Consider the following 27,670-nt stretch of genomic DNA (forward strand, 5'->3'; position numbering starts at 1 on the left):
AGTAATAATGGAGGTGATAGGAACCGAAATGTCTCTAAGAGCCAACTTATTGCATGTAATGGTTAGGAATACGCTGCCTGATGCCTGCCACATTATTTTAAGCTCATTTTTAATGGCCTAAAACATAGAGAGGTATATGCAGGGTGTTATAAGGCAAAATAGTCCCTAAAGAAAATATAATTTTTTCAGATTTAACACTATTTTACCACCATTAACATTACATAATGTGTAGGTTCATTGGTGGGTTTGATAGTAAATAAAATGGCTCTGTGTTGCAGACATGGTGACTCCTGGTTCCCATCACCACCACTGTAAAGATATGAGTCTAAGTTTCTCTACAGTGTTTCACATCAAACCATGAATGACTTTGTTTACATCTACACGAGTTAATTATACAGGAAGAAAAGAAAAACAAGGCGGACTTCCCCTTTAATTGGCGCTTTCATCACTGGGTCATAGGTTGTCTTCTTAGAATTGGGAACAAATTGTGTTGGAAAGCACAAATCAGTGTCGGGTTAACTTCAGTTAACTGCACTGTCTACAAACAGTCTGTTCTGTTTCGTGATCTTCACAGCGTTGCGGTGGTGTGTGCACTGTGGGTCCTCCTTTCGTTAAGTCTTTTAGTTGATGACATTTACACAGTGTAGTATGTTTTTTTTGTCCAACCTCAAATCTCGTGTGCCTTATTGTCCACCCTTCCGGCACAGCTCACCCCAAATATCGGGCCACTGGCTCAGCGCCTGTATCGCTTATGATCAGGCCTCTGGATGGACAATGTAAGTCCGTGTTTTGTCTCTGATCAAAGTAATAGCATTGATGCCTCACAGTTGGCACGAGTATTGATTCCTGTCTCAGAGTCTCCATCTGCTGGTCGATTTTTTGGAACTATCAGTTTATTGGGACCCACCTCAGAACCAAGCAAATGGATATTTATTGTACAAAATGTCTGAAATTTTTTGAATCGTCTTGGTTTGTTTTCATTTCTTTGTTCATCTTCTGTGTACACCGATTTTAAATTTTGAATAAATAATGAGATTTTAAGATAATATGAATTGAATTCTTTGTTATTGCGCTCTAGGACACTTCCTCAGGTTTTTTAGATATCCAAGTGTGTTATGCGCATGATGTTTACGACGTGTTATAGACCAGTGTGTCTCAACCCTGGACCTGGCGGCCCACTGTCCTGCAGATTTTACTGTATTCTTGCTTACATTATTTCAGTAAGGGCTTGTTAATGAGCTGATTTTTTGGATCAGGGGTGTTGGGAACAGGGAAAACACTAAAATATGCAGAGCAGTGGGCCTCCAGGACCAGGACTGAGAAACACTGTAGTAGACAACATATTGTTGACTGGACACACAAGTTGTAAACCATTCTTAGTGCAGTGCAGAATGTGAAATGTTAAATAATAATCACTGAATCCTGAGGGTGTGACAATGCAATGCAATGCAATAATTTGCCTGTGCATCATGGAGACGATAGAATGGTGGCGTGGATGTGCAGCAACACATTGTTTATTATTTTTTAAAAAATGTAACGTGGCACTACAGGTTCTTTTTGTCCATTTCATCTTCTTCAACTTTAAGGAAAAAAAAAATCTTGTAGGATTAGGACATTATATTTTTCTCATATCATCCAACCCTACTTTAAAACCATAAAAGAGCTGCTAGACTGTAGGAGGTGAGCAGGCACGCTTACAACAGAACAAATTTTTAATTTTGGACAGGCTGCCCCTTTAAGGTTATTTACTGTGTGCAGAGGGCTAAGCTATGATCCATTCTTAGTTTAGCCTACTAAAAATGATAATGTTGTAAATATTGTCTGTTTTCTTGCTTATTTTAATCTTTTTATTTTATTTTTATTTCAAATTTAGCTCTCTACATAGGGTACTATAAAGTAGAGGTGGGCGATATGGCAAAATGTAACACCATGATACTTCAGGACATTTTTTACGATACACATTGTTTGATATTCATTTTTTCTGACATCTGTTAACCTCTTATTCTTCAGGGTGTTTTTTCCATCTGCGTTTACATGCCCAAATTGCAAGGCAAATTATTCAGTAACTGCATGAAATAAATGTAAATTTTTATTTTATTTAATTTTTTTTTTAAAGCTCCCCTCAAATTAACAGAACATGTGTTTTATGATCACACATATTGCTATATGCTTACAGTTTACTGCTGAAAGCCAAAAATCTTAGACGCTCTTTGTATTATTTTATAAAAATAATGTTTACAGAGCAGATCACTGAAGAGACGCCATCTGTTTATAGTTTATAGCCCAGATTTGTGGACAAGTGGGTCGACTTTCAGTAGAAAAAAAAATTAGTTCAGCTTCTTTTATTATAAGGGTTCAAAATTACATCACCCATCTGTTTGAATGGAAAGAAGAGTTACAGCTCTCATACGACCCCCACCTTTTGAATGTAGCTTATGAAATATGAAGGTTATGAAGAATATGACGAAGTGCGTTTTGGAACCACTGGTGGTCTGAAGGAGTTAGAACAGACAGAGTAAGCCCACATTTTAAGAGTACTATCAAAAGCCATGAATCCAATTACTATTCAACACTTTACACACTGTGCTGCACTAAATCCAGTCAGGTTAGCAGCTGAGACGTGATTTTTAAGTACGGATAATATCCACAGTTGTGATTGGTCAGTCTCAGTCAGCTGCTGGCAGGAGCCCCGTCACCCATCCTGCGGTCAGACTCAACGCCACCACTAGATGGGAGCAGAGAGCCACCTTTAGGTGAGTAGAGGCAACCAGTCAGACCGGTGTTCAGCTCTACTTAAGAGTGGCTGTTTGTTCTGTGCTCGGTCATGAGTTTGCATGTACCTTTTGATCAAGCTGGGATTTGGCTAATTACTCTCAATTACCTAGACACTTGAAAATAGATGGTTCTTCAAGGGTTCTTTAGTAAACACAGTGGTTCCATTTAGAGCCATGAGTTCTATATAGAACCATTTCATGCTTAAATTATTCTTTGCATGGTGAAATTGTTGGGTTGATGGGGAGTGTGTTGTATATGGTTCTATATGGAACCTCTTTGAAAATGGTTCCATTTAGCACCAAAAAAGTGGTTCTGCTGTTGTTGCAAGTTTGACATCGTAACATTTTCAGAATGTATTAGACTAGATAAGCCCTGTGATGGACTGGCGACCTGTCCAGGGTGTTTCCTGCCTTCCGCCCAATGTCAGCTGGGATTGGCTCCAGCACCCCCCGCAACCCAGAAGGATAAGCCGTTTAGACGATGTGTGTGTGTGTGTGTGTATTAGACTACATAATGTTGGAAAGCTGGTATTTGGGTAAGTGCTCTCAAGTCTCTGAGAGTTTGCTCCTAGTCCCTCTAAGCCCTGTGTGTCAAACACAAGGCCTGCGGGCCAAGTCAATTTAATTTATTTTAAATTTAAATTATTTTATTTTTATTTTATTTTTCTATTATTATTAATTGTTTAAACAGTGGTCAGTTGGGGTCATGGCAAAATGATAAATAAAAATAAAATAAAAGCACAGCTGGCTTACAGACCTGCTGAGATTTTTTAATATGGCCCTTTTAGTGGTTCAGTTTGACACCTCTGCTCTAAGCCTTGCTCTCGAGTCACTTGTGACAACAGAGCAAGTATTAAAAAATGGGGGAAAAAAAGAAAAATTAATAAAAGAAGACAAAGGGAATAAAGTACAAGAAAAAGATTTACTCCTCCTTTTTCCCTCCCTTTCTTGAGCCTTTGGCTAGCTCCCCCTTTGGTTTAGTTTTTGAGTGGTGGTCAGTTGGCTGCACACTGGTCAGTTACCCTTTGGCCACAGTTCAATCCCAGTGTGGGGTGTTTCTTGGTTTCTCCTCTGGAGTAGTTTTAGTTAAGGCTTCTCTCTGGGATCTGGGCCAGTGTTTCTACACTTTGTTTACTTACACTACTCATTTTGTTTTTTTTCACTGCCACCTGCCATTGAGGTCCCCCTCTGCCCACAGCTAGTGGTTCAACCAGTGACGCCATGGCCTCCCATACCTGGAGAACCAGTCCCTGTCACCTATTACACCATTAGGATCTGAAGAATCCAAACCCCATCACAAACCAGGAAGCTAGCCGTACATCTGGAGAATTAAAGTTAATTTCTTGGCGCAGGTACCAGACACAGAGCCAGCCTGCAAAACAATGGACTGACGCAGTTTTATAGCTGGACTGACGCCAAGATTAGGCCCAGCCTAAATATGACAAGTGACCGGTGTGACAGACATGACCATGTACGGATAAACAAAAACAGGCAGAACAGAATGTTCTGAATACAGTGACAGTACAGACTCATCATCATCATCATCATCATCATCATCGTTAACCGCTTAGTCCAGCTAGGGTCGCGGTCAGTACAGACTCACAATACTGAATACAATAATAATATATAACACAGCACTGAACACATTACACAGCAGTACATTCCTTCTGATCATTTACACTGTGATGTCAACCCATCAACCTAAACGCCAACAGAAACAGTTTATAGTTTCTATAATTTTTTCATTAATCTCTTATATTAAATGTAGTTTTTAAACATGAATATGTTGCCTTTCCCTTTTAAAACAATAATAAAGTATTATATTATAGTGGACATAATATAAATACATGCAGTCCAGTAGAGTATGAAATAGTGTGAAGTGTGTAAGTTGTACTACCACAGCCAGTTTATGGGGCGTCGTGATTTCCTGTTTTCTTCATTATACTGAAAACGTGAGTGTGAAACGCTAGAGGGCGCCCGCGAGCGAGTCCTCAATGAATGAGGGTGAACGGAGCTAAACGGCTAAAAAATAAAAATAAACATGTTTCTCGACATTCATGTGTGAACCTCCCTTTCTTTATAATCTTAGAAAGTTAGAAGGATGTATAATCTTAGGATCTATAAATCTATAAAATCTAGGATCTATAAAAAATCATTTCAAACTTACCAGCATATTTCCAGTATATTACCTACAGCAAACAGGCTTTGGGTAGTTTTACACTACACAAAGGTTCTTCAAGGGTTCTTTGGTAAAGGCACTGGTTCTATTTAGAGCCATGAGTTCTATATAGATCCATTGTATGCTTAAATGGTTCTTTGTATGGTGAAATGGTTCACATTGATGGAGAATGTGTTGTCTATGATTCTATATAGAACCTTTTTGAAAATGGTTCCATTTAGCACCAAAAAATGGTTCTGATATTGTTACAAGCTTGACGTCGTAACATTTTCAAAATTTGCATTTTGCTCCTTGTGAACATTCATTTTGGACTCGGGAGTAACTTAAAGGGGAATTCCACCAATATTTCAAAAATTCGGAATAATTCTATTAATAATAATAATCATTCTGGTTTGATGTGAAATGGTTCCCTGTAGAGAAACTAATTTCTTATTTCTGATTTCTTTACAGTGGTGGTGATAGGAGCCAGGGGTCAACATGACTACAACACAAATATAGCCATTTTATTCACTATTCAAAATCACCAGTGAACCTACACGTGCCTTCTAAGTTTTTATATGTTATGTTGATGATGGCAAAATAGTGATAAATCTGAAAAAATAAGTTTTATTTGGGGACTACTTTGCCTTACAAACGCCCTGCATGTATCCCTCCGCCATGAATGGATTAAAATAAATGGATTGAAATACATTTTAAGCCAAAAGTTTACCACAAAACTGTCACAAAACAATGTGTCTGACATCAGGCTGCACATCTAAGCAATGTCTTGTCTTTCAGAGGCATTAAACTCTTCAGACGTCTGGTTCCTATCACCACTGCTGTGAACTTCTCTACAAGTCTCTCTAAAACGGAGCATTTCACACCAAACCACTCTGAATGACTGTTCACATCTCAACCCTTTAATCATGTAGAAATTTAGAAAAATCGGTGGAGTTCCCCTTTAACCTACTGCACAAACGTAAAGACCAAAGCGCGCTTCGCTCTGCTTGGGCCTTGTGGGGAGCCGTAGAGAGTCATATGATGAGGGAGGTAAACATCTGAGTCTGTCTGGACTGGAGCAGCGAGGGTTCGGCGTCTGAAACTCTACACAGCCGAGCCGTGAGGGGTGTTTGACGGTGTTCATGGCCATGGAGCCGCGCTATGAGAGGGGAGCGGCGCTGTCTCCGCTGGAGGAGTCCAGCGCCGAGGTCAGCAGGGACAGCGGCGTGGTGTCCCTGAGCGCCAGCAGCCTGTCGATGGGCAGCGAGGCCCTGAGTAGCGGGGCCGTGTCCCAGAGCCCCAGCTTCGGGGGAAACGTGTCCCAGAGCCCCAGCTTTGGCCCAGCCATCCCCCAGAGCCCCAGCTTTGGCCCAGCCATCCCCCAGAGCCCCAGCTTCGGGCCCAGCGCGGCGCTGGAGCCGCAGGCAGCCCTGGAGCCAAACGAGCAGGAAGAGGAGATGCTGAAGCGCACGGCGCTCAGCTACTCTACATACATCCGCGCAAATGCTGGAGAGGAGGTGAGGAGGAGGAGGTGGGGGGGAGGAGGAGGAGGAGGTGGGGGGGAGGAGGAGGAGGAGGAGGTGGGGGGGAGGAGGGCTGCTGCCGCTGCCGCTGCCGCTGCCGCTGCCGTTGCCGTGGGTCATGTGCTGAGTTACTCGGACATGATTGCTCTGATTATAGCACGAGATGAGAAAACACGCACGGAAGTCCAGAGAGGCCTTGAGGTAGTTATAACGTTCTGGACTGTTATCTTGAGATCATTACTTATTTGTTTTGTGATCTTCAGATAGCAAAAGTTGTTTTCTCGAGATCACGACTTATTTGTCTTTCGATCTCAAGATAAACGTTTTCTTGAGATCTCTACTTAACAGATGTTGTTTTCTCAAGATCACGTCTTATTTGTCTGTTGATGTCAAGATAACAAATGTTTTCTCAAGATCTCGACTTAAATGTTGTTTTCTCGAGATCATGACTTATTTGTCTTGCAGTTTCAAGATAATGAATGTTTTCATGAGATCATGACTTGTGATCTCAAGATAGCAATTGATGGACAATTAAGTGGTGATCTCAAGATGGCAGTTCAGAAAATTATAACTACCTCAAGGCCTCTCTGGACTTCTGTAAACTCCACCCCCTCAGTGTGCATTTACTGTAAAATTAAACCTCACGAGTTTATGATGAACAGCAGTGGTTCCCAAAGTCAGCCCCATTCAGAAATCGAATGTATGGCAATATATGATGTTGTTTCCTGACACATTTAAATAATTTAATATTCAAAAGCAAAAGATAATCGTAATAGCAACAATTATGACTACACTGAGATGGATTTAACCATGTTATTGGATATATATATATATATATGATCCATACTTTATGCATATATGACCATTATTTCACACTTTACACACACACACACACATATATGCGTGTGTGTGAGTGTTAGATGCACAATATTTGCATAATGCATTATTTGCATAATGTGCGTAGTTTGGGGTCTCCAGGACTGGGATTGGGAGCCCTGGATGTTCAGTGTAATGGTGCTTAATCTGACTATTGCAGAATGGCGGCCCATTTTGTTGTTGTAGCACAAAAAGAAAGTCTCATAAAGATACATCTTGCCCCAGTAGTGACCCCCAAACAGGTCTGGTTTGCCAAACATGGATTAAGTCAACCCTTGAGCTAGATTGCTGTGCCAGGTGGTGGTCATTCTCCACTGAAGATCTTTTTACCTCCAGGCCTAATGTGAGGAAAGGTGTATCATTTTTATTGAGGCTTTTGATTATTTGATCGTTTGATTGATTGATTCTTTTTACTGTGACCTGACCTGTCAGTGTTAAGTGCTTTTAGTGCAGCAGGATCTAATAGAGCTTTGTTGACGGCACAAAATGCAACAGACATACAGCACTTTATATAGTCATACGCAACCCTGGACAAATGATGTTTTATTGATTTAATATGTGGAAAAAAAAAATAAACATGGCATTTTTCTGCAAACTTTTATGCACAATTTCTAGTAGATAGATAGATAGACAGACAGACAGACAGACAGACAGAGCTTTATTGATCCCGAAGGGAAATTGCAGTGTTACAGTAGCAGCACATACAATTGCACATAAACTTACATATATTAGGCAGAAATACAACAGGAATAAAAACAGACATAAATTAGGCAGAAATAGAAAAATAGGCACAAATTACAGTAAAATATGAAAGGGTAGGAATAAAAGTATATGTATTGCATATTTACCTAGCATATAATATTGATTTGTTGTATTTAAGTGGTATGAGGTAGTTACAACACAATGAATATAAACATAACTTTGAATATCAGCAGTGTTTACAGTCTAAAGTGCATAGTGAAAGTGTCATCACAGCAGCAGGTTATGATATATTGCACAGTGTGGATTAAAAGGAGAGGTGATACAGTGATGAGGTTCAGCACAGTTCAGACAGCAGGAGATCAGTACCATCTCTGCAGTAAGGAGACTCATTATAGAGCCTTATAGCAGTGGGTAAGAAAGATCTCACACGGCGCTCTTTAACACTGAACTAGTTATTCGCTGAGCTTATAAAGCGACCGGCTCCTCTACCCCCACCAGCAAGCACACCACCTCGCCCTCCACGGCCTTGTCTGCCAACTGATAGAGCTCTGAGACCCCCCCAGCGACAAGCCCTGCCGTCTTCAGTTGTCAACAGTGGAAAAAACTGATACGGGATCCCTGCGACCAAAGTGGCCAAACTCAGATTCGTATGCAGTATGAGCCGGGATCCAGCCCGTCTAGAATCTCTGTTGTGACTGGTAGCACAAAAGCAAGGCCACTCCAAAAAGCAGGATAGTTGTATCTAGTTTGCAGCAGATTGCCCGTCAACTCATATCAGTTCAGGAGTACTAAGACCATAAAACTAGCCCTTTTTAACACTAGATCTCTTGTACAACTATATTATAATTATATTATACAATATAAAACATGCTATAGCTTTTGTACAGGCCCAATATGTTAGATTCAGCAAATGAAAAGTAATTGTGCATTAAAATGTGCAGAAGTATGTAGAGGACGTGTTACTGCCACTCAGAAAATCAACAGAACATGTCATTTGACCAGGGCCGCCCAAACGTTTGCATACGTACAGTGCACAGTATTCAAGATCCAACGTAGGAGAACCAAAGTGATGTGATTAACGTTGCAGATCCTGTGTCTGGAGAAGAGTCTGGAAGAAATGCTCACTCGAGTGGACGAATTTGTGGGGATGCTGGACATGGTAAGCCGCTGAGCTGCACTTGTGGCTTCCTTTCACCTTTTGATGTGTATGATTGTGTACTGATTCAGAATAGTAATCCTAGCATAAACATATAGTATTAATAGTACTTATTGACAACAAACTTTGGCAAAAAATAGTCACTTGACATTTTTGACCACTTCATTCACAAATTTCTTCCCTTTTTTAACAGATTCGCAACGACACCTCTCAGATAGTGAACATCAACCTGCCTCAGATTCACCGAAAAGCAGAGGACATGAGAGAGATTTACAGAAAAATTGATAAGTTGGAGGTATTATTAATAACAATATGTGCTATGTAATCAGTTTGTACAGAAGAGGGTGGGCATTGTGAAATATTAGAGGCCGTTTAGGCCAAAATTCTAACTTGCTTCTTAGACTCACTATCAAACTCTCTCACACTCACTATTAAACCTCTCACACTCACTATCAAACCTCTTTTACTCACTATCAAACCTCTTACACTCACTGTCAAACCTCTTACACTCACTGTCAAACCTCTTACACTCACTGTCAAACCTCTCACACTCACTATCAAACCTCTTTTACTCACTGTCAAACCTCTTACACTCACTGTCAAACCTCTCACACTCACTATTAAACCTCTCACACTCACTATCAAACCTCTTTTACTCACTATCAAACCTCTTACACTCACTGTCAAACCTCTTACACTCACTGTCAAACCTCTTACATTCACTGTCAAAAGCTCTTACACTCACTGTCATACTCTCTCGCACTCGTTATCAAACCCCTCACACTCACTATCAAACTGTCTCACACACTATCAGACTCTCACACACACTACCAAACTCTTAAGGCCTTCTTGAGGGAGAGCTTGATAGAGTGTATGAGAGAACTTGTTGGTCATGTTTTCTAAATGGCCTAGAGCAAAGGTCACTAATAGGCGGACCGCGGTCCGAGTCCGGACCCAGACGCTGTTCTGTGCGGACTTGGACCTATTCTCCTATAAACTGTGGAGAATTATTTAACTTCAACATGGTGGTCCTATTTTAATGGGCGTAACTTTTCTAGCCTTTACGGTAGCTTTAGCGGCCTGGGAAACTCACAGACCAATCGCATGCGTTGTAAATATCACACGTGACGCTACTCAGCCAATCAGATCTGTGCATTACAATGAGCACTGAGACTCGAGTGAGTGACGCACACACAGGGGGACGAGGTGAGAAACGGCAGTCGGAGAAGAAAGTGAGTCAGAGGGAAGTTATTTCACATGGCGTGATCTAAAAAGAGAAAACTGACAATAAATGTTGCAATATGACTGAATTGCACTTTACAGTATATGGCACTGAATAATAATGCAAGTTAGACATTATGATGTTCCAGACCTTCGCTTGAGGAAAATTTCTCTAACTGGACCTTATTGAATTTTAATTAAAGACCCATGGCCTAGAGGGTTATCATTTAAATTAGCAGTTTCTGATTCATGCTCATAGTCAAATATGCCCATCCCCCACGTGCGCTAGTTCACTCTTAAAAACATAGTTCTTCAAGGGTCTTTAGTAAAGACAGTGGTTCTATATAGAACTAGGAACACTAAAAGAACCATGCATGTAGATGGGTCTACATATGACCAAAGTCTTTTTGGTGCTATAGCGATCTGTGTATTCTCTTTTTTTGGTCAGTGGAAAAATTCATAAAATAGTTTTGTTTCATTTTCACAAACTAATCATAAAATTAAAAAAAGGTAGAATAAAGGGTCATATTTTATTTATCCAAATGTGAAAAGTTCCATCACTTTAACCGGAAATAAACATGCAGAGGGCTAAAAATGATAAAGACAGAAAAGATCGGGGATGAGTGTTAAGAGGAGAGGCCTAGTCCGGCATTTGGGGAGGCAACATTACGTTTTATAGGTGTTTGTATATTTAATGTAGCTATTCTATCAGCAAAAACTGAAGTGATATGGGGAAGAGACTCTACAGGACTCCTGCCGTTTCACAGCGAAATCAAAGAGGAATGAAAGTCACGCTGCCCAATAATGATGAGAAAGATTAATACTGTAATGTCCCGTCGTCAGATGTGAACTTCGTTATAGTGACTGTGTTACAGCTCCAGAGTTAAGAGTTATAGCTGTGAGCTCCTCGCTGTCCTGTGTTCATATTGTTCATATAATACTGTGGCATCTCCGGTTTTGGGAAGGAGCTTTAGAGGCGCGTTATTCAGAGCTGCACTGTGGCTCCGCCCCAAAAAAAGGGACGGTGTAGTGGTTTAATGTCATTAATTCTGCACAAATTTCTGAGTTTCTGAGACCAGGCGTGCCCTCTGCATGTCTACTCCAGGTTAAGCTGATAGATTTTTTTTTTTTATTTGGATGAGTAATTTACGATCCTTTATTTCATTGTTGTTTGTTTGTTATTTTATTTTATGCTTAGTTTGTGAAACTGTGAAACAAAGCTATTTAGTGATTTTCCCGGACAATAACAGAATAAAAAACGAGAATACACAGACCGCTATAGCACCAAAACGACTTCAGTCATATGTGGACCCATCTACAGCACATTGGCTAACAATATGAGGAACCATTTCACCATGCAAAGAGCTCTTTAATCAGGCCAAAGGTTCTTTTTTGTGTTCCTAGTTCTATATAGAACCACTGTCTTTACTAAAGGACCCTTGAAGAACTATGTTTTTAAGAGTGAACTACCACACGTGGGGGACGGGCATATTTGACTATGAGCAAATCAGAAACTGCTAATTTAAATGATTAGTGTGAGAGAGTTTGATAGTGAGTGTGAGAGTTTGATAGTGTGAGAGAGTTTGATAGTGAGTGTGAGAGAGTTTGATAGTGAGTGTGAGAGAGTTTGATAGTGTGAGAGAGTTTGATAGTGAGTGAGAGAGTTTGATAGTGAGTGTGAGAGAGTTTGATAGTGAGTGTGAGAGAGTTTGATAGTGTGAGAAGTTTGATAGTGTGAGAGAGTTTGATAGTGTGAGAGTTTGATAGTGAGTGTGAGAGAGTTTGATAGTGAGTGTGAGAAGTTTGATAGTGAGTGTGAGAAGTTTGATAGTGAGTGTGAGAGAGTTTGATAGTGAGTTTCTCTCATAGTGAAATGCTCTGGGCCGTCCTGTATTATATGTATAACTGTATTGTTATTTGCCACATTGTCTCAAGGCTTTTGTCAAGATGGTTGCAGCCAACGTGAGCGCCATGGAGGAGCAGGTTACCCAAGCAGAAGGTGAAGTGAAGACCCTGCCGGGGGCTTTCAAAAAGATTTTCCGGAGTGTCCCTGGATTTTTAAACGTAAGTAATGTGAAAGGAATGATACCATTAGAAGATGCGTGAGTGAAGTTCTGTATCAGGTCTCTGAGCCAGCTTAGCGGTGAGTGGGGCTCAAACATGATATAACTGGTCAGTATTATTTTTCCCTGCTTGCTGGTGTGTTAATCACAAATCAGATGTTTCAGAAGCGCTAAAAGACATTTTCTGACGTTTGTGTGGATTCGCCCACAAAAACAGTCATCATTCATTTTTACATGACCTTTCTCCAACCCAGCCTCTCTTTATTCCTTAGAACTAATCAGGCTGTTTTTGCTACTGTGCCTTTAAGACTGATATATGTAAATGAGATCTGTTCTGATTGGCTGCCTTGTTTTGTGCCTTATTCAGAATGCTGAAACAATTCTTACAACTTTAGTGTCGGTGGGTGAGGCTAAACTGCTTAATAGGAGAATTTATATGGATTATATGGATGTTTATGTCTTAGTTTTTTGTGACATCACAAAAACAGTTGAAAACAGGCTGTTTTTGCAGTGTACTTTCCGAGCATGGGCTGTATGGAGTGGAGAGTAAACTATGTTTTTAGGGGTCCAAGCACCTTTAGGTACATGGAACCCTATTGCTTTTGCTCGGATTTTTCTTCTTCTTCTTCTTCTTCTTCTTCTTCTTATTATTGTTATTCTTTTTCTGCCCTAAAACGGTTTGTGGCGAAGACACCGTAAGTCATCCAAAGACCAAACTTAGAGGGTAGGTGTAGATCCCCCCCCCCACTACTCAGGCAACTGAAATGACCCCAGTTGGCCTGATGGTGGTGCTATAGGGCAACATTTTACATTTTTGCCCATATCTCCTGAACCATGGGGGCTACACTCAAAATTCTTGCTTCTGCATAATCCTTGCTTTATTCTACATCAACGCCCCACTGCATGTTTTTAGCTCCGCCCCCATGTTTTCCATCATAATTGGCAAAATATGACATTACATTTTTCTACTAGTCTGAGGTTTTTCAAGATATCAACACAATATTGGTCTCAAAATGTTCAGGGGAGTCTGGAGGTCAAGAATTATCAAAAAAAATATTTGTAAACAGTATGGCTGCCACGTGCCAATTAATACCCTCTGGGTTTGGCTTAATTCACATAAATGGCTACAGATCGAGATTACTTTGGCCAATTCTCATCAAACTTATCAGTCATGTACCCCACATGATTCTGTGGAAGCCCACCAAGTTTGATACCGATTACTCAATAGGGGGCGCTGTAACAACCAAAAATCTGTTTCTCAGCAACCGCTAGGCCAATTGAGCTGAAACTTTGCATGCTGTATCCATGGCCTAATATTTACATGATCTATTAAGGACAATTGAATCATTTGACAAATATGGCCGCCACAGGCCAATAAGCTTTCAACAGGCATTTGGAGGGCTTAGCATTGGCCAATCATCACAAAAATTGAAACATACATCCACACAGGCAAGCTCTAGTAGCCTATAAAGTTTGACCTCAATTGGCCATGAGGTGGCGCTATAGAGCATAAACAAGAATAAGTCCTATAAATCTTATCATATGTCAAAATAAATCAATACATATAATTGCTTACACTGAGAATGACATTTTATCCAATACAAGTCTTTTAAAATTCTGTAAAGTTTTTCTTTGATTGATCAATGTTTGAAAATTGAGCTTTTCGAACTAGTCTGTGGATTTTAAGACTATTGTTTCAATTTTGGCCTTAAAACAACCTGTGGAGTCCGTAGGTAAATAATTATCAAAAAAACCTTGACTTTATTGCAAAGAACAGCCATGAGACACCAATTAATCTGTTCGGCCTGGCCTTTTCTGACTTAGGCGGCTATAGATTCTTTAGTTTTTAGGTGATTGTGATAAATCTTGGTAAAATTGTACACTACTACTTTCTGAGGAAAGATGCAAAGTTTCATTTAAATTGACTGCCATAAGCCCCTACAATACTTAATCTAGTGTGTAATTATTAAAATGTCATTATATTCTTCTATGAATGAAATAAAGAAAATATAATGGTTTCAAATTACACATCTTATTAACATCTAAAACATTGCAATTATATGTATGTTCCAAAATTGCACAGGAAATGTGGAAATTTGAGTTAAAGCCAGGATGGCCACATAATTAATAAGGGTAATATCTTTTCTGCCCAGCATTAAATGCAAATTATGACTTCAAACATACTTATGGTCGTAGTCTTTGCAACATCTATCTTGCGGCAAAGGAACTTTCTGAATTTTATGTATTCCACTCAGCCAAGCAATTTTGCAAATACAAGTCTTTTAAAAAACTCTATTGTTTTTCTGTAAATCACTGATGTTTTCATACTGCTTGCTGAAATGTTTTTGCAACGTCTCAAACTTGGTCTCTAAACAACCGTCAAAGTCTCAAGATCAATAATTATTTAAAAAATCTTGCCTTTTAAACACAATGTTATTGCAAGTTATGGATCAATCAGTGCAGTCCAGCCTATTCGGAAACAAGGGACCACAAATCTGTCACTTATGCTCCGATTGTGACTAAAATTGATATATACATTGAAAATTATCAGTTGAGGAAACATATGACATTTGGTTTGAATTGGCTTAAGTTGGCTCTTACAATGCTCAATGTATTGCCAACAATCTAAAATGTAATTATTCCTGTCTAAGATTAAAATAAAGACATGACTATTGTTTCAAATTATGCATCTTAATAAGAATTAACACTTTGCAAATATGTGTAGGTTGTACTGTACAGGAAATCCTATAATTTGATTTCAGCAAATTTTGGTCAGATTTTTCTCTGGCCACCAGAGGGAGCCAAATTAGTAACTGCACGTCATTGTTGACATATACATGGAAAGCTATACTGTATGTCTTTAAGCGAAGAGCATTTCTGAATGTTATGTTTTTCACTAAGCCTAACAATTTTGCAAATACAAGTCTTAAAAAACTTTCAGTAATATCACGGTTGAAAAAAGATGGAGAATAGACATTTCTTACTAATTCCTGAGTTTAAATCAAATTAATTTTTTCTTAAAACAATCATATTGAAAATATCATGACTTAAGCACAGTGTGGCTGAAGATTTGAATAATTTGGTGTGAATTGGCTTATTCTGCCATAAAAGGCTAAAAATACACCAGTAATTGTCTGAATATAACCAAATTTGACACAAATATACAAAATGACAAACTGACAGTGTATTATGATTTCGTTTGAAATTATACTACTCAATAGTCACAGTAATTGCAAGGTGGAAACTAATTCCCAAAGGGGTGGTGCTAGGTTCCTTATTGCTCTAGACTGATAAATTCTCTCAAAAAAATAGGTCTGCTGTGGGCCTCTTGTAGCTCACCATGAAAACATCCGCCTTTGAAGATTAAGGTTGTGGGTTTGATTCCCTGTACTGGTGTCGGATGGTGCTGTAGCAGTTGTTGTGAACACAGGCTTAATTATCTTAATCTTAATGAAGGGTCTTTCTTAAAAATCCAAAGATTTGCTGCCTTCTGTGTCCAGAGACATGAAATTTGTTTATGCTGCTACGTTGTCCTAAAATGGTGCGTGGTTCCTTGTTGTGTCCTTTCAATAAATTGTTTCAAAAACTGCAGTTTTGCCACAGACGTCTTGTGGCTCAGCGTTAGAGCCTCTGCCTTTGAACTCTAGGGTCGTGGGTTTGAATCTCCGTCATGGATGTTAAAATGAGTTGCGTAGATTGTAGCAGATATATCAGCTAGTGGCCTTAATCATAGGAAAAGGAGAACTTTCTTAAAAATCTGAAGGTCTGCCGCAGTCTACGACCAGGGGCCACTGCTTTACTCCCCGAGGTCTTCCAGGTGCTTGGACCCCGCAGATTGCCGCTTGCAGCTATATTATTATTTAATTTTTTTATTTAACTAGGTTTACATACCATATCAAACACTTCTATGTCAAAGAATGAAGGAAATGCAGTTTTCCATGATTTGGGCCTGTAAAGATAAAAAACAACATAAATTAACAAGGTTAAAAAGGTCAATTTCAGGTTAACTTTAAAATGAACTATCTTAGGCTGAAGCTGTTCACTTAAGATGGCTATCTAGTATCTATGCTTAAAGTTCTATCTTAAGCTTAGACGATAATGTAAATTTAGACCCTATCGCCTGCAGAATTATTACGATAAACAGTATCATCATGACCCAAATGCAGTTATGAAGTACCACATACAAGTGATACAGAGCTTTATACTATAGCTCACGTTCTCCCTGATAAAAATATGATAACTCTGTAATTGAAAACTGTGGTAGTTTTTAAGATTACCTAATAATTTAGAATGAAAACTGTTTCCTGCATAGACAGTAATGCTGTTAATACCTGTTGGTTTTCCATGTTCGACTGGTTGGGAACCAAAATATTGCCAAACTGGTGTGTTGACATTGTTCTTCTAGACAGGTGTGTCCATTTTACTCTCTACCAGGAAGTAGATCTCATGTACCATAGTTTTTTTCATTATATTGCATATTCCCCAGCATTCTTCGCCAGAGCGATAGTCTGACTGTTATAATCTTTCCAACCGGCAAAGTATGTAAACATTTTTTAAACTAAACATATATTCATATACAAAATACTCCCTGGTCAAGTGACATGTTTTGTTGATTTTTCTAAGTAAAAATAGTCTCTACAACATCCTCTACAGGGAAAAAATTTTAGTGCACAATTTCTATTTATTAGCTAGAAATAGTGTGTGGCATAACTTTTGCACAGGCTGCATATTATGTTTTATTTTTTCCCCTTTATGTTAAATTCAGCAAATAAACAGAAGTGTGTTTACTTACTTTCACTTAGAAAATCATTAAAATGTGTCATTTGACGAGGGGCGCCAAAACTTTTGCATATATCTGTTGATCAGGTGATTGTTCAATAGGAATGGTTAAGTAAATGCGAAGCAGTAAAAAAAATCATAGAGAAATAAAAGCATGATAAATTGCTTGATATCGCTTATTTAAATGATCACAATATTCGATACTCTTCGTTATCAGTGCAAGACTGTTCGAGTACTACCGTACAGAAACATGTGCTTCACCAATGTTATAAAACAAAACTGCTTTTTTATTCAGTTTTATTCCATGATTTATTCTCTCTTTTCCTTTGGTGTTTAATCCAGCATTTTGGATCAGATACCGTATTCAATACTATGTAAACTGATTTCTGTATCTCAACACACAGGAACCTGGACACATGATAGGACAGATTCATTTTTATGGCACAAAAGTCAAGAAGGCGATAGTAAAGGCAGCGTTAGCTTCAGAAAATTAACTGGTGCCTTTAAATAATATGCACTGAATTCATTGCAGGAATAGTGTTGATATGTAGTGTAAATAAAATTCAAATTCAACACAAAATAAAAACGGCAGAAAGCAGCGAGTCAAAGTCCCTGTTATCCTCCCAGTATACCCCACTCTCTCTTATCTGTCTTCTCTGCTGTAAGTTAAGTCATGAGGTGTTCGGTAATGAGCCGGTAAGTTGAATCATGCGTGTTAAGCGAAAACAGTCAGACGCCTGCTTTAAACCGGTCTGGTGAATGCAGACTGTTACAGAAACATCATGAAACGTCACACTTTATTCAGGTTTAGTTCTGCGTGGAAGTCAGCGCTGCCACCTTGTCTGTAACACCTACAGTCAGTCAAAGCTGCAGTTTCCGGGTAACTTCAGGATTTAGGTGATATATAGGTTCTGTCTGAAAACGTTCTGAAGGTGCTTGTGTTCCAGCTGTATGCACAAAAGTATCCAGACAGGCCTTCTACTGAGTGAATTCAGCTACTCTAAGGTCACCCAGTGCTGACACAGGCGTTCAGTTGTGCAGCTTGTATAATCTCCATACAAAAACATTGAGTGTGTTTACATGCACATAATAATCCACAAAAAGTCAGATTTTGTCAGGAATCTGATCAACACGTTTACGTGCACTTGAGTAATCAGATAATGGGAAAAGTCCAGGTTTATATGAGTCAGACAGTAATTGGATTTCTGCTGCGCAACCAGCCAAACGACTCACAGAAGACGTGATGTCAACATATTGTAAAACTCCAATTTTAATGCTGCGGGTTTTTTTTTAACATTGTGCCACTTTAGCTGACAGTATGAACGTACATCATCTAGAAGATGAAGAATATTTAAATCCTTCATTTCTTGTTTGGTTTCAGCATCGCTCCAAAAGTGTTTTGCTGCGTCTCACCGCAATGCTGCTCGCTTATTTCTGGTACCGTGAACTGTGTTTGCACATGTGCAGACTGAGAAATGTGAAAGAAATCAGAGTAAGAGTTCACATGCACTGAGAAATCTGATTACTTACACTCTGGAGCCTGGGGTCAGTATGCTCAAAGCCAAGCGTGAGCTAGAGGGGTATAAAGCCCCCCTGCTTTAGGCTGTGGACCAGTGGAACGGTGTTCTCCAGAGAGATAGAGCTACATCCGGTACCTTTGGGAGAAGTTGGAGTGATTCAGAACTGATCATCCAACGTCAGAGGAAACACTGAATGAGCTGGAGCCTGTAAAACTTTTAAGTATTAGTTTTATGTGGCTGTGAACTTTTTTCATTCTTTATTTAAATCAAATAGAACAAGAGCTAATTCACAAACCGCTTTTCAGATAAGTGCCAGTCAAACGTTTGGACACAAACAGAATTAGGCCATGACCAAAAAGTGTTAAATCTTCTATCTTATGTTGTTTAAAGTGATGCAGCTTCTTTCAAAGCGTTCTCTCAAGCAGCTTCATGAGGAGCAACCTAGGGTGCTTTTCTGACCAGCTTGAAAAAGGTCTAAGTTTCGCTGCTGTTGGAACAAAACCTTGTATCTTCATTTTTGTCATTTTTTAATTTTAAGAGACACTTCTTGGCCTTATATATTTTCTAAATACATTTATGGCGGAGAGATGCATGTAGGAAGTTCCCCAAAAAAACATATTTTTTCAAATGTATCGCTAATTCATCATCATCATTACATATAAAACTCGTGTAGGTTCACTGGTGGTTTTAGATAGTAAATAAAATGTCTATTTTTGTGTTGTAGACATGGCCACCCCGGTTCCTGCCACCACCACTGTAAAGACGTCACTCAGTTAGTTTCTCTTCAGTGAACAATTTCACATGAAACCACTCTGATTGACTTTGTTTCCCATTTAAACAATACAAATGCTCATGAGATTCACCACGTCCTGTTTTCATGTAGTTAAAGTTTCACATACATAATGGAAAGTTTCACATCTATCGTTAGCCTGGTACTGATTAATGACATACTATGAGTGGATTCTCTTTCTATCTTGGATGTTGTTTGAGCTGGAAATTCAGGATCATCTCTAGAGCGCAGACAAACAGAGTTTCCTTGAAGCAAAATTCAGTTACTGCTTTGCAACATGTTCAGCCCCTCCCTGTATCACCCTGCACTTCCAGTCTCATTTTTTCTCTTCCTGCTGGAGCTGTGTGTCCACATTGCTGGTGTGCCACTTTCCAACGTGTGCTAAAATGATTTGGAAATGTGTTCTGTGGCACTGAGCAGGCCTGAAAGAGAGAAGCAAGACACAGTGGTTTTATACACCTCAATACAGGGAAAAAAATATTTCCATTAGATTACATCCTGCACATTGTTAAAGCTGCACTATGTAAGATTTTTTTTTAATTAAAATTAAAAGCAGTAGCATGACTGAGTCAAGGAAATAACAGGCTGAACGTGGTGTGTGTGCACTGCTGTGAGTCACTCTGTAAAGTATTTATTTAAGAGTCAGAGACGTCAGGTTGGGAGTTTTTCACACCACGTTGTATGTCTTTACGTATTAACGTCACACACACACAGACCCAAAAATAAAAGGATGGCTCACTGTTTAGGTCAGCATTATACTGACCAAGATATGATAATTCAGACACATCCTTCACCAAGTTCTGACTGAGTTCATTCACTCGGGAAGGGGTCTGAAGCACAACCTCCGTTATAAAATGTTCTTCTGCATGTTGCATGCAGTTACACATTTTCACCAGAGAGGTCTCCAAATCCCCAAAACTTGCATCGTGTACTTTTTAAGTGAGCAATTAAAGTTATTTGAAAGGAATATGAACACAAATAAGCAAGAAAGCAAGATAAGGATAAAAATCAATAATAAGAGCAAACAAATAAATAAAATTGTAGATAGAACAAACTAGAATCAGCAACTAAGACAAAGCTACAAATCTGAACAAGCAATTAAAATTAATACGTAATGCAGTTTCATAAAAATGAAGTTTAAAATGGATGTGTGACACGGGAGTGGAGCTGTGTCCTGTGATAATTTGGGACATGTCTGATCATTTCCATTATTTACAGTGAACACTGATATAAGATGGCATTTGGCCAGTAACTGCCTTGTAAATAAACAGAAGCCAGTATTTTTCCCGCTGCGCTCCAAACGACCAAACCAACTGTTTCACACAATGTGCATTGAAATGTAGTCACTCAGCCAAGCCTAAAGTTTCTAAAGTTTCCTTCCTTAGATTTGCACTGGAGCTACAAAGCCAATGTAGCTAACAGGTAATAGAAGCGTATAACCCACCAATTAGCATCGTACAAACTGCAGGCCTTAAACTGTGTTGAGATGTTAAGTGATTTAATTCAAATCAACTTTGTTATTATACATATACAGGAGTACAGTATGACAAATACATTCAAGCTACTTCTCTGGTGCATAAACTTTAAGAAAAGGACATGAGTGCATATACCAGAGGGATAATAAAGCAATAAGCCACGAAAGGCTGTGGGTTACTGCGATTTTATCACAGGGGAGGGAGTTTTAGTCCTTTCCTTTCCTTACCACCGCGAGTCTTCTGTCAGTCTGACGACGCCACTTTTCTCAGGCTGGGCCTGAATCTCAGCCGGCTCCCTGTTCCCTACGTAGTGCACTACGTAGGAATTTAAATACTGATTCCTGCAGCCCAACAATGCAAAATATTGCTAAAAACGGTAATTCGGGATCCATCCACATTCATACTCGACAAGCAGTGCAGTATCTGACAGCAGAATCTAGAATTTCTAAACTTAATGTTATACAGCTCACTATTTAGCTAGGGAATAAGGAGCCATTTGGGGTTCAGCCTGGGTTTGATGCTACTTCTGACTGAAACATGGACATTTGAAGCATGTAAACCATTCAGGTGACATTCTTCAGACTTTTATATTGCTGTTTTTCAGTGAATTATATCAAGTACTTTAATTCAAGCCTGTTATATTAATGTTGAAGTTGTTTAGCATGTTTGCTATCTTTTAGCTGGTTGGCTAGCTGACCAGCCTAGTTCTAGTGAAGAAAATAATTTTCAGCTTCTCAGTTTAAACAAAAACGGGTTCTTGCTTCATCAGTACACTCAGTGCTCCGTGCGATCAGCATTAGAGTCAAAGATTAATCCGTTAACAGCAGAAGGGTTTTCTGTGCCGCGGCGCAGTAATGCAGAGTTCAGTCGCTGTGAGGCGGTCACAGCCGCGGCATATCGTGGATTTTACAACGGCTCCTAACGCGGCTCAGCCGATCAGATTTCAGGAACTGAGCTGTCCGTTTTATAGCAGACAATAAGTACTGAAACAGTAGACAGTAAGTACAGAATAAACTGGACACACAGAGGCGTACTGGTGCATAAACAGTGTGTACAAAGTATGTGCAGCATTCTCAGAGGTAGATGGAGTGTGAAAATTATGCTTAACCCTCCAGTGACCTTCAAACTTACTAACATATTTATGCTTGAGGTCGGTTTGACCTCAGCAATTTAAACGTTTAGAAAATCATTTTAATTTGTCACCAAAGTTAATGTGTCAGGTACTTTGTTAAGACGTTAAGCAAGAATGTAACATTTGAAGATAACAGGAAGTGAAGTGTCTGTACACAATGTTATGGATGGTTGTGTGGTCTCTGTGAGTTAGTGTGGTCTACCGCTTCATAGCTGAACTGTTGTCACTAGACGCTTCCTTTTCACAATAAAAGTGCTTACAGTTGAGCAGGGCAGAAATTTCACAAACTGACTTGTGGCAGAGGTGGCATCCAATGACAGTGTGACGTTTTAAGTCACTGAACTCGTCAGCTGGAGACTGCAAGGCTATGTGCTCGATTTTATACACCTGTTAGTGTGGTTGAGACACCTGAACTGAGTAATTATGAGGGGTGTCCACATACTTTTGGCCATATAGTGAATGAAGTACTTTTGTCTGTATCTGTACTGTACACTGTTGCTAAATATCATCACATGACTTGTTAGGTTGCTCTTTGAACTGTTTGGAGCATCATAATACACCAATCAGGCGTAACATTATGACCACCTCCTTGTTTCTATGCTCATTGTCCATTTTATCAGCTCCACTTACTGTATAGGTGCACTTTGTGCTGGTGCGAGTGGATCAGACACAGCAGTGCTGCTGGAGTTTTTAAACACTGTGTCCACTCACTGTCCACTCTATTAGACACTCCTACCTTGTCAGTCCACCTTGTAGATGTAAAGTCAGAGTCGATAGCTCATCTGCTGCTGCACAGTTTGTGTTGGTCATCCTCCAGTTGACTGGATATTTTTGGTTGGTGGACTATTCTCAGTCCAGCAGTGACACTGAGGTGTTTAAAACTCCAGCAGCACTGCTGTGTCTGATCCACTCAGACCAGCACAACACACTAACACACCACCACCACGTCAGTGTTACTGCAGTGCTGAGGGTCCATGGGGGTCCTGACCACTGAAGAACAGGGTAAAAGGGGGCTAACAAAGTATGCAGACAAACAGATGGACTACAGTCTGTAACTGTAGAACTACAAAGTGCACCTATATAGTAAGTGGAGCTGATAAAATGGACACTGAGCATAAAAACAAGGAGGTGGTCAGAATGTTATGCCTGATCAGTGTATATATTTGTATTATAATAATTATTATTATTATTATTATTAACAATGGCAGAGAGTAATTATCTGCTTTTCAGAAACCCGCCAGCCCCAAAAGAGCACCACAACAGCACCAAGGGATTCCCCCCGTATTCAGGACCGACGATTACTTCACACCTCACCCAGAGCAGTGACAACAGCCACTGCAGCGCTGACCTTACGGGTACCTGCCAAGGTCAAAACTGCACACAAGACGCAGTCCAGCGTGGACTGTAACGACTGCTCTGTCAGACGGACACTTGCCTTCAACAGCAATATAAACACGGTACTCGAGAACACTGAGCTTAATCTAACGGCACCAGATCACAGCCAAGTGCTATTTTAGTAGACTGTTTGACGGCAGCTAGTTTTATAACCAAAAACCTTTTATTTTAAAGAACTTGCGTTGTTTAAAGTGCCTCTCCTGGAAACTGGTGGTTATGTTCGCCCATCTGACTGAGAAAGCATGCTAGCGGTCATCAGAACATGAGGGCAGTTTCTGGGGGTTTTTACTTAGGCTTGTATATAGTTTTATAGTGTTATCATATTATGATCTTGGTCCCTTTTTTCCAGCACTCAAGGTCTTTTTTGCACGATTAACACCTGACTGATCTTGTTTTCACTCGTTGTTCTGATTTAACAGTCTGTCAGATGCTGTGATTTGATGACAGGGAGCCACTGTTTCACGTGGTTCTTCATCATCATGTAAATGTTCTTGCTGTCTGATCTCCTTTTATACTTCAGCGTCATTAATCAGTTAACTGTATTTAATTCATCTGATTTGGAATTAATATTCATTTATTTATAATAAAATACAAATACTGTAAAAAAAAAATAAAGTATAGCCATGTTTGTCCTGAGTTAATGAGTCATGAATCAGTGTCTTTTGTTTTGTTTCATTCCGCCTGCGTGCCATAAGAGATCTATGTAATGCGGGAAATCAAGAAACTATACAGTGCTGTGCAAAAGTTAGAGACCACCTTAAATATATTTACTTTCCAGTCAAAACTGCTTTTAAGTGCAAGTTATTTATTTTTTAGTGTGGAGGGGGAGGAAACCTCAATATCTAAATATAAAATCTTCAGTATTTACCCGTATTACAGCTTCCATTCAGTTTTTCAAAGAAATCTACATGGATATTTTTCCAATAATGCTGCCTATAAGGTTATTCCAATAACACTGCACGTTATTCCAATAACACTACATGTGGAAACGAGGCTCTGGAACAATGCCCATACAGTACGGTTATTCTGCCCTTGAGGGGAGACATTAATGAAAGAGGCATTATGTCCAATGTGAGTGACAACAGGATCTAAAGACCAAGTTGGATAAGTCCTCCCATGTTTCTGAATAGCACTATAGCATCTGATGGGACTGCATCAATAACAGTGTCCTACCCATCGAGTGGTCCTACTGAGCATGCAGGTATCATTACTATAGTGTAGTAATGTACAGGGTGTCCCAAAAAAAATTGACATCATTTTGTAGTCAATAAAAATGCACCAAAAAAAAATGCACCAACTGGAAAGCAGATTTGGACATGGTACAAACAATTCTAAGAGGAAGGCTGTCTGTGCAGGGCGAAGGGACCTGGACGACCACCAGTATCAGAAGATATTACATTTGTGAAGCTTTGAAATCGGTTATAGAATCTACATCCCTCTGAATTTCTTGTCCGAATTTTGATAAATAAATCTTGTGTTGTTCAACATGAAGCCTATTTAATTTCATTTGCCAGGACATGTAGTTACTCAGATATTCACATCTCAAATGATGTCAATTTTTTTGGGACACCCTGTAATGTTTCAAACGTTTCATTGTGTTTTAAACGTTAATTCAGTACAGATTCTGCTCAATATTATTCCTTACTCCCTGAGGGATTTAAGCGATCAAAATATCCTAATTATTCTTTTAATGCTGGTGACGTTTTCTGATAAGGGGATTTAGGCCATCAAATGATCTTATATTTAGATTTCAGTCCTGGTAGTGTTTTCTAAAAGCCTAATTTAGGCCATTAAAATATCCTACCTACAATTTTGTGTAGAGCTTTGACTAAAAATATGCAGCCATTTAGACAAGGTGGCACAATTCATCAGAACAGCAGAGCCCACTGTGTCCACTTCCTATTATACCCATGTTGTTCTGAGATGGAATGTTCATGGCACTTAGACAAACCCCGCCTCCTGCACTTTGATTGGCTAGTAGAGCCAAGCCTGTAGTGCTGCGATTGGTTGTTAGTGCATGCTCAAGCAAGCCGCAAATTCGTGTGAGAAAATGAGGACGTGGTTTCCAAAATAAAAGCCAGTAATGAAACCAATTTTTCAAAGCAACCCTGGAAATTTTAAGCGAGAATCATCACGTCCGGTCAGGTCGGAGATCCAGCTGTCAGATTATGATTAAGGAAAACTCCACATGATATAATCACACTAATACTGCTGGAAAAGACATGTTTATGCTGACCTATAATTAGTATGTTCATATGAAAGCCAAAGAAAACACATTTTGAAGAAAAATTCTGTATTTTTGGACCACTGGAATGACGTTGCTGGGCAGTGCAGCTGGCATTTCATCATTACATCAAATCAGGGCGAATCCTGATTTGGACCAACCCAGACAGCGAGCATAAATCGGTGCCCGCTGATTGTTTGCCACTGCTGGTCCACCCTCGGACCACCCAGATTACTGTCCTGCATGCAAGGAGTATCTAGTTTTTTTATCTCCCCAAACAGATTTTAAATGCACAAAGACTTTTATTTTGGTAAATAGGCTTAGACAAATATTACAAACAACTGAGAGAAATAAAATAATGACTAGGTCTAATATAAAAAGATTTAATAGAAAATGTTGTTGCTGGCTCTGTATTAGATTAAAATTATTTACTAGTCTAATTTACAAAGTATAACTAAAGAAAAAAAGGAAGGGAAAATAAGTAAACTGGACTGTGAGTGGAAAGTAAGTGATGAGAAGTGGAATTTTGTCTATTATTCTGCTTAACCACCGGTGGACCACCCAGAAAACGCTGAGCAAAACACCAGTGGACCACCAGCTCTGCCATCAGCGGGCCGAGAGTGACCCACTATCCTCTTGCTATCAGGAAAACTTCACATACTGTATTTCCCAGCATGTTTTCAAAGATTATATAATTTCCTTATTGGATTCTGTGGATTGATACGTTTTTGGGTCATTATTATTCATTTATCATATATCTCTCAAACCTAATTTTTCCTTAACATATGTTTATTGCCAGCTTTGATTTCAAAAAAGCAATTGCTTTTATTTTAAACAGGGACTTTTGTTTTGAAAGAAGCCATTTGGCAATGCTATAAAAATTTAAAAACTTTTAAAATGTTAGTTTTTCCTTAATATATACTAAGAGTATGTGGACACCCCTCTTAATAATGGAATTCAGGTGTTTCATACATGCCCATTGTTAACAGGTATAAAATCAGGCACATGGCTATGAAATCTCCATAGACAAACACTGGCAGTAGAATGGGTCGTACTGAAAACCTTAGTGGCTTGAAATGTGCCGCTTTCGTAGGATGCCAGCTTTGCCACAAGTCAGTTTGTGAAACTGTCCTGCTAGATCTGCCCCAGTCAACTGTAAGTGCGGTAGTGCATAGCATGTAAAAATCACCTATCATCTGTTGCATCACTCACTACAGAGTTCCAGCCTGCCTTTGCAAGCAATATCAGCACAAGAAGTGTGTGTCAGAAGCTTCATGAAATGGGTTTCTGTGGCTGAGCTGCTGCACACAAGCCTAAGATCACTATGTGATGTAAAGCACACCGCCACTGGACTTTGGAGCAGTGTAAATGTGTTCTCTGGAGTGATGAACCACACTTCACTAGCTGTCAGTCTGCTGGACGAATCTGGGTTTGGAGGATGCCAGAAGAACATTACCCCCTGGAATGCTTAGCACAGTAAATCTTCAGCATTAAAGGTTGGTGAATTAGCAGTTGTGTGCTAACTCCAGCATTTAAGACCATTTATTGTGAAAACTGTGTTAGAGCTATGTGTTATAATGAGCAGCAGAGCTTTATCTTACAGCAAAGGAGAATTATGTTAATTTACTTTGAAATCTGGTTCTGCCATGGAGCCGCAACAGGCCAGTTAAAGAGCTGCGTGTTGCCGACCGCTGCCTTAGCTAAAGTGGAAAAAACATTTTCCTAATAGACTATTACTAACAGTACTGCACAGAGTCAGGGTCACTGATGAGAATTTTAAGGCTAAAGTGTTGCTGAAGTTGCTGAAAGGACTGTGAATGTCTGTATCTTGCTGAAATGTTTAAATTGGAGTAGTTTTATTTCAACAGTTGACAGTGATTTG

General features: G+C 39.4%; 1 protein-coding gene across 1 annotated transcript; it reads left to right on the forward strand.

Annotated features, from left to right (window-relative positions):
- The first annotated feature begins 5,938 nt into the window (after positions 1-5,938).
- bloc1s4 (biogenesis of lysosomal organelles complex-1, subunit 4, cappuccino) lies at positions 5,939-24,200 on the forward strand. Its single transcript, XM_036565987.1, has 5 exons — positions 5,939-6,449; positions 9,121-9,192; positions 9,383-9,484; positions 12,346-12,474; positions 23,400-24,200. Exons 1-5 carry the CDS (start codon positions 6,075-6,077, stop codon positions 23,493-23,495), a joined length of 774 nt encoding a protein of 257 aa, XP_036421880.1. The 5' UTR covers positions 5,939-6,074; the 3' UTR covers positions 23,496-24,200.
- The last annotated feature ends 3,470 nt before the right edge of the window (positions 24,201-27,670 follow it).

This window comes from Colossoma macropomum, unplaced genomic scaffold, assembly GCF_904425465.1.
Source record: "Colossoma macropomum unplaced genomic scaffold, Colossoma_macropomum, whole genome shotgun sequence".
Classification (NCBI taxonomy): domain Eukaryota; kingdom Metazoa; phylum Chordata; class Actinopteri; order Characiformes; family Serrasalmidae; genus Colossoma; species Colossoma macropomum.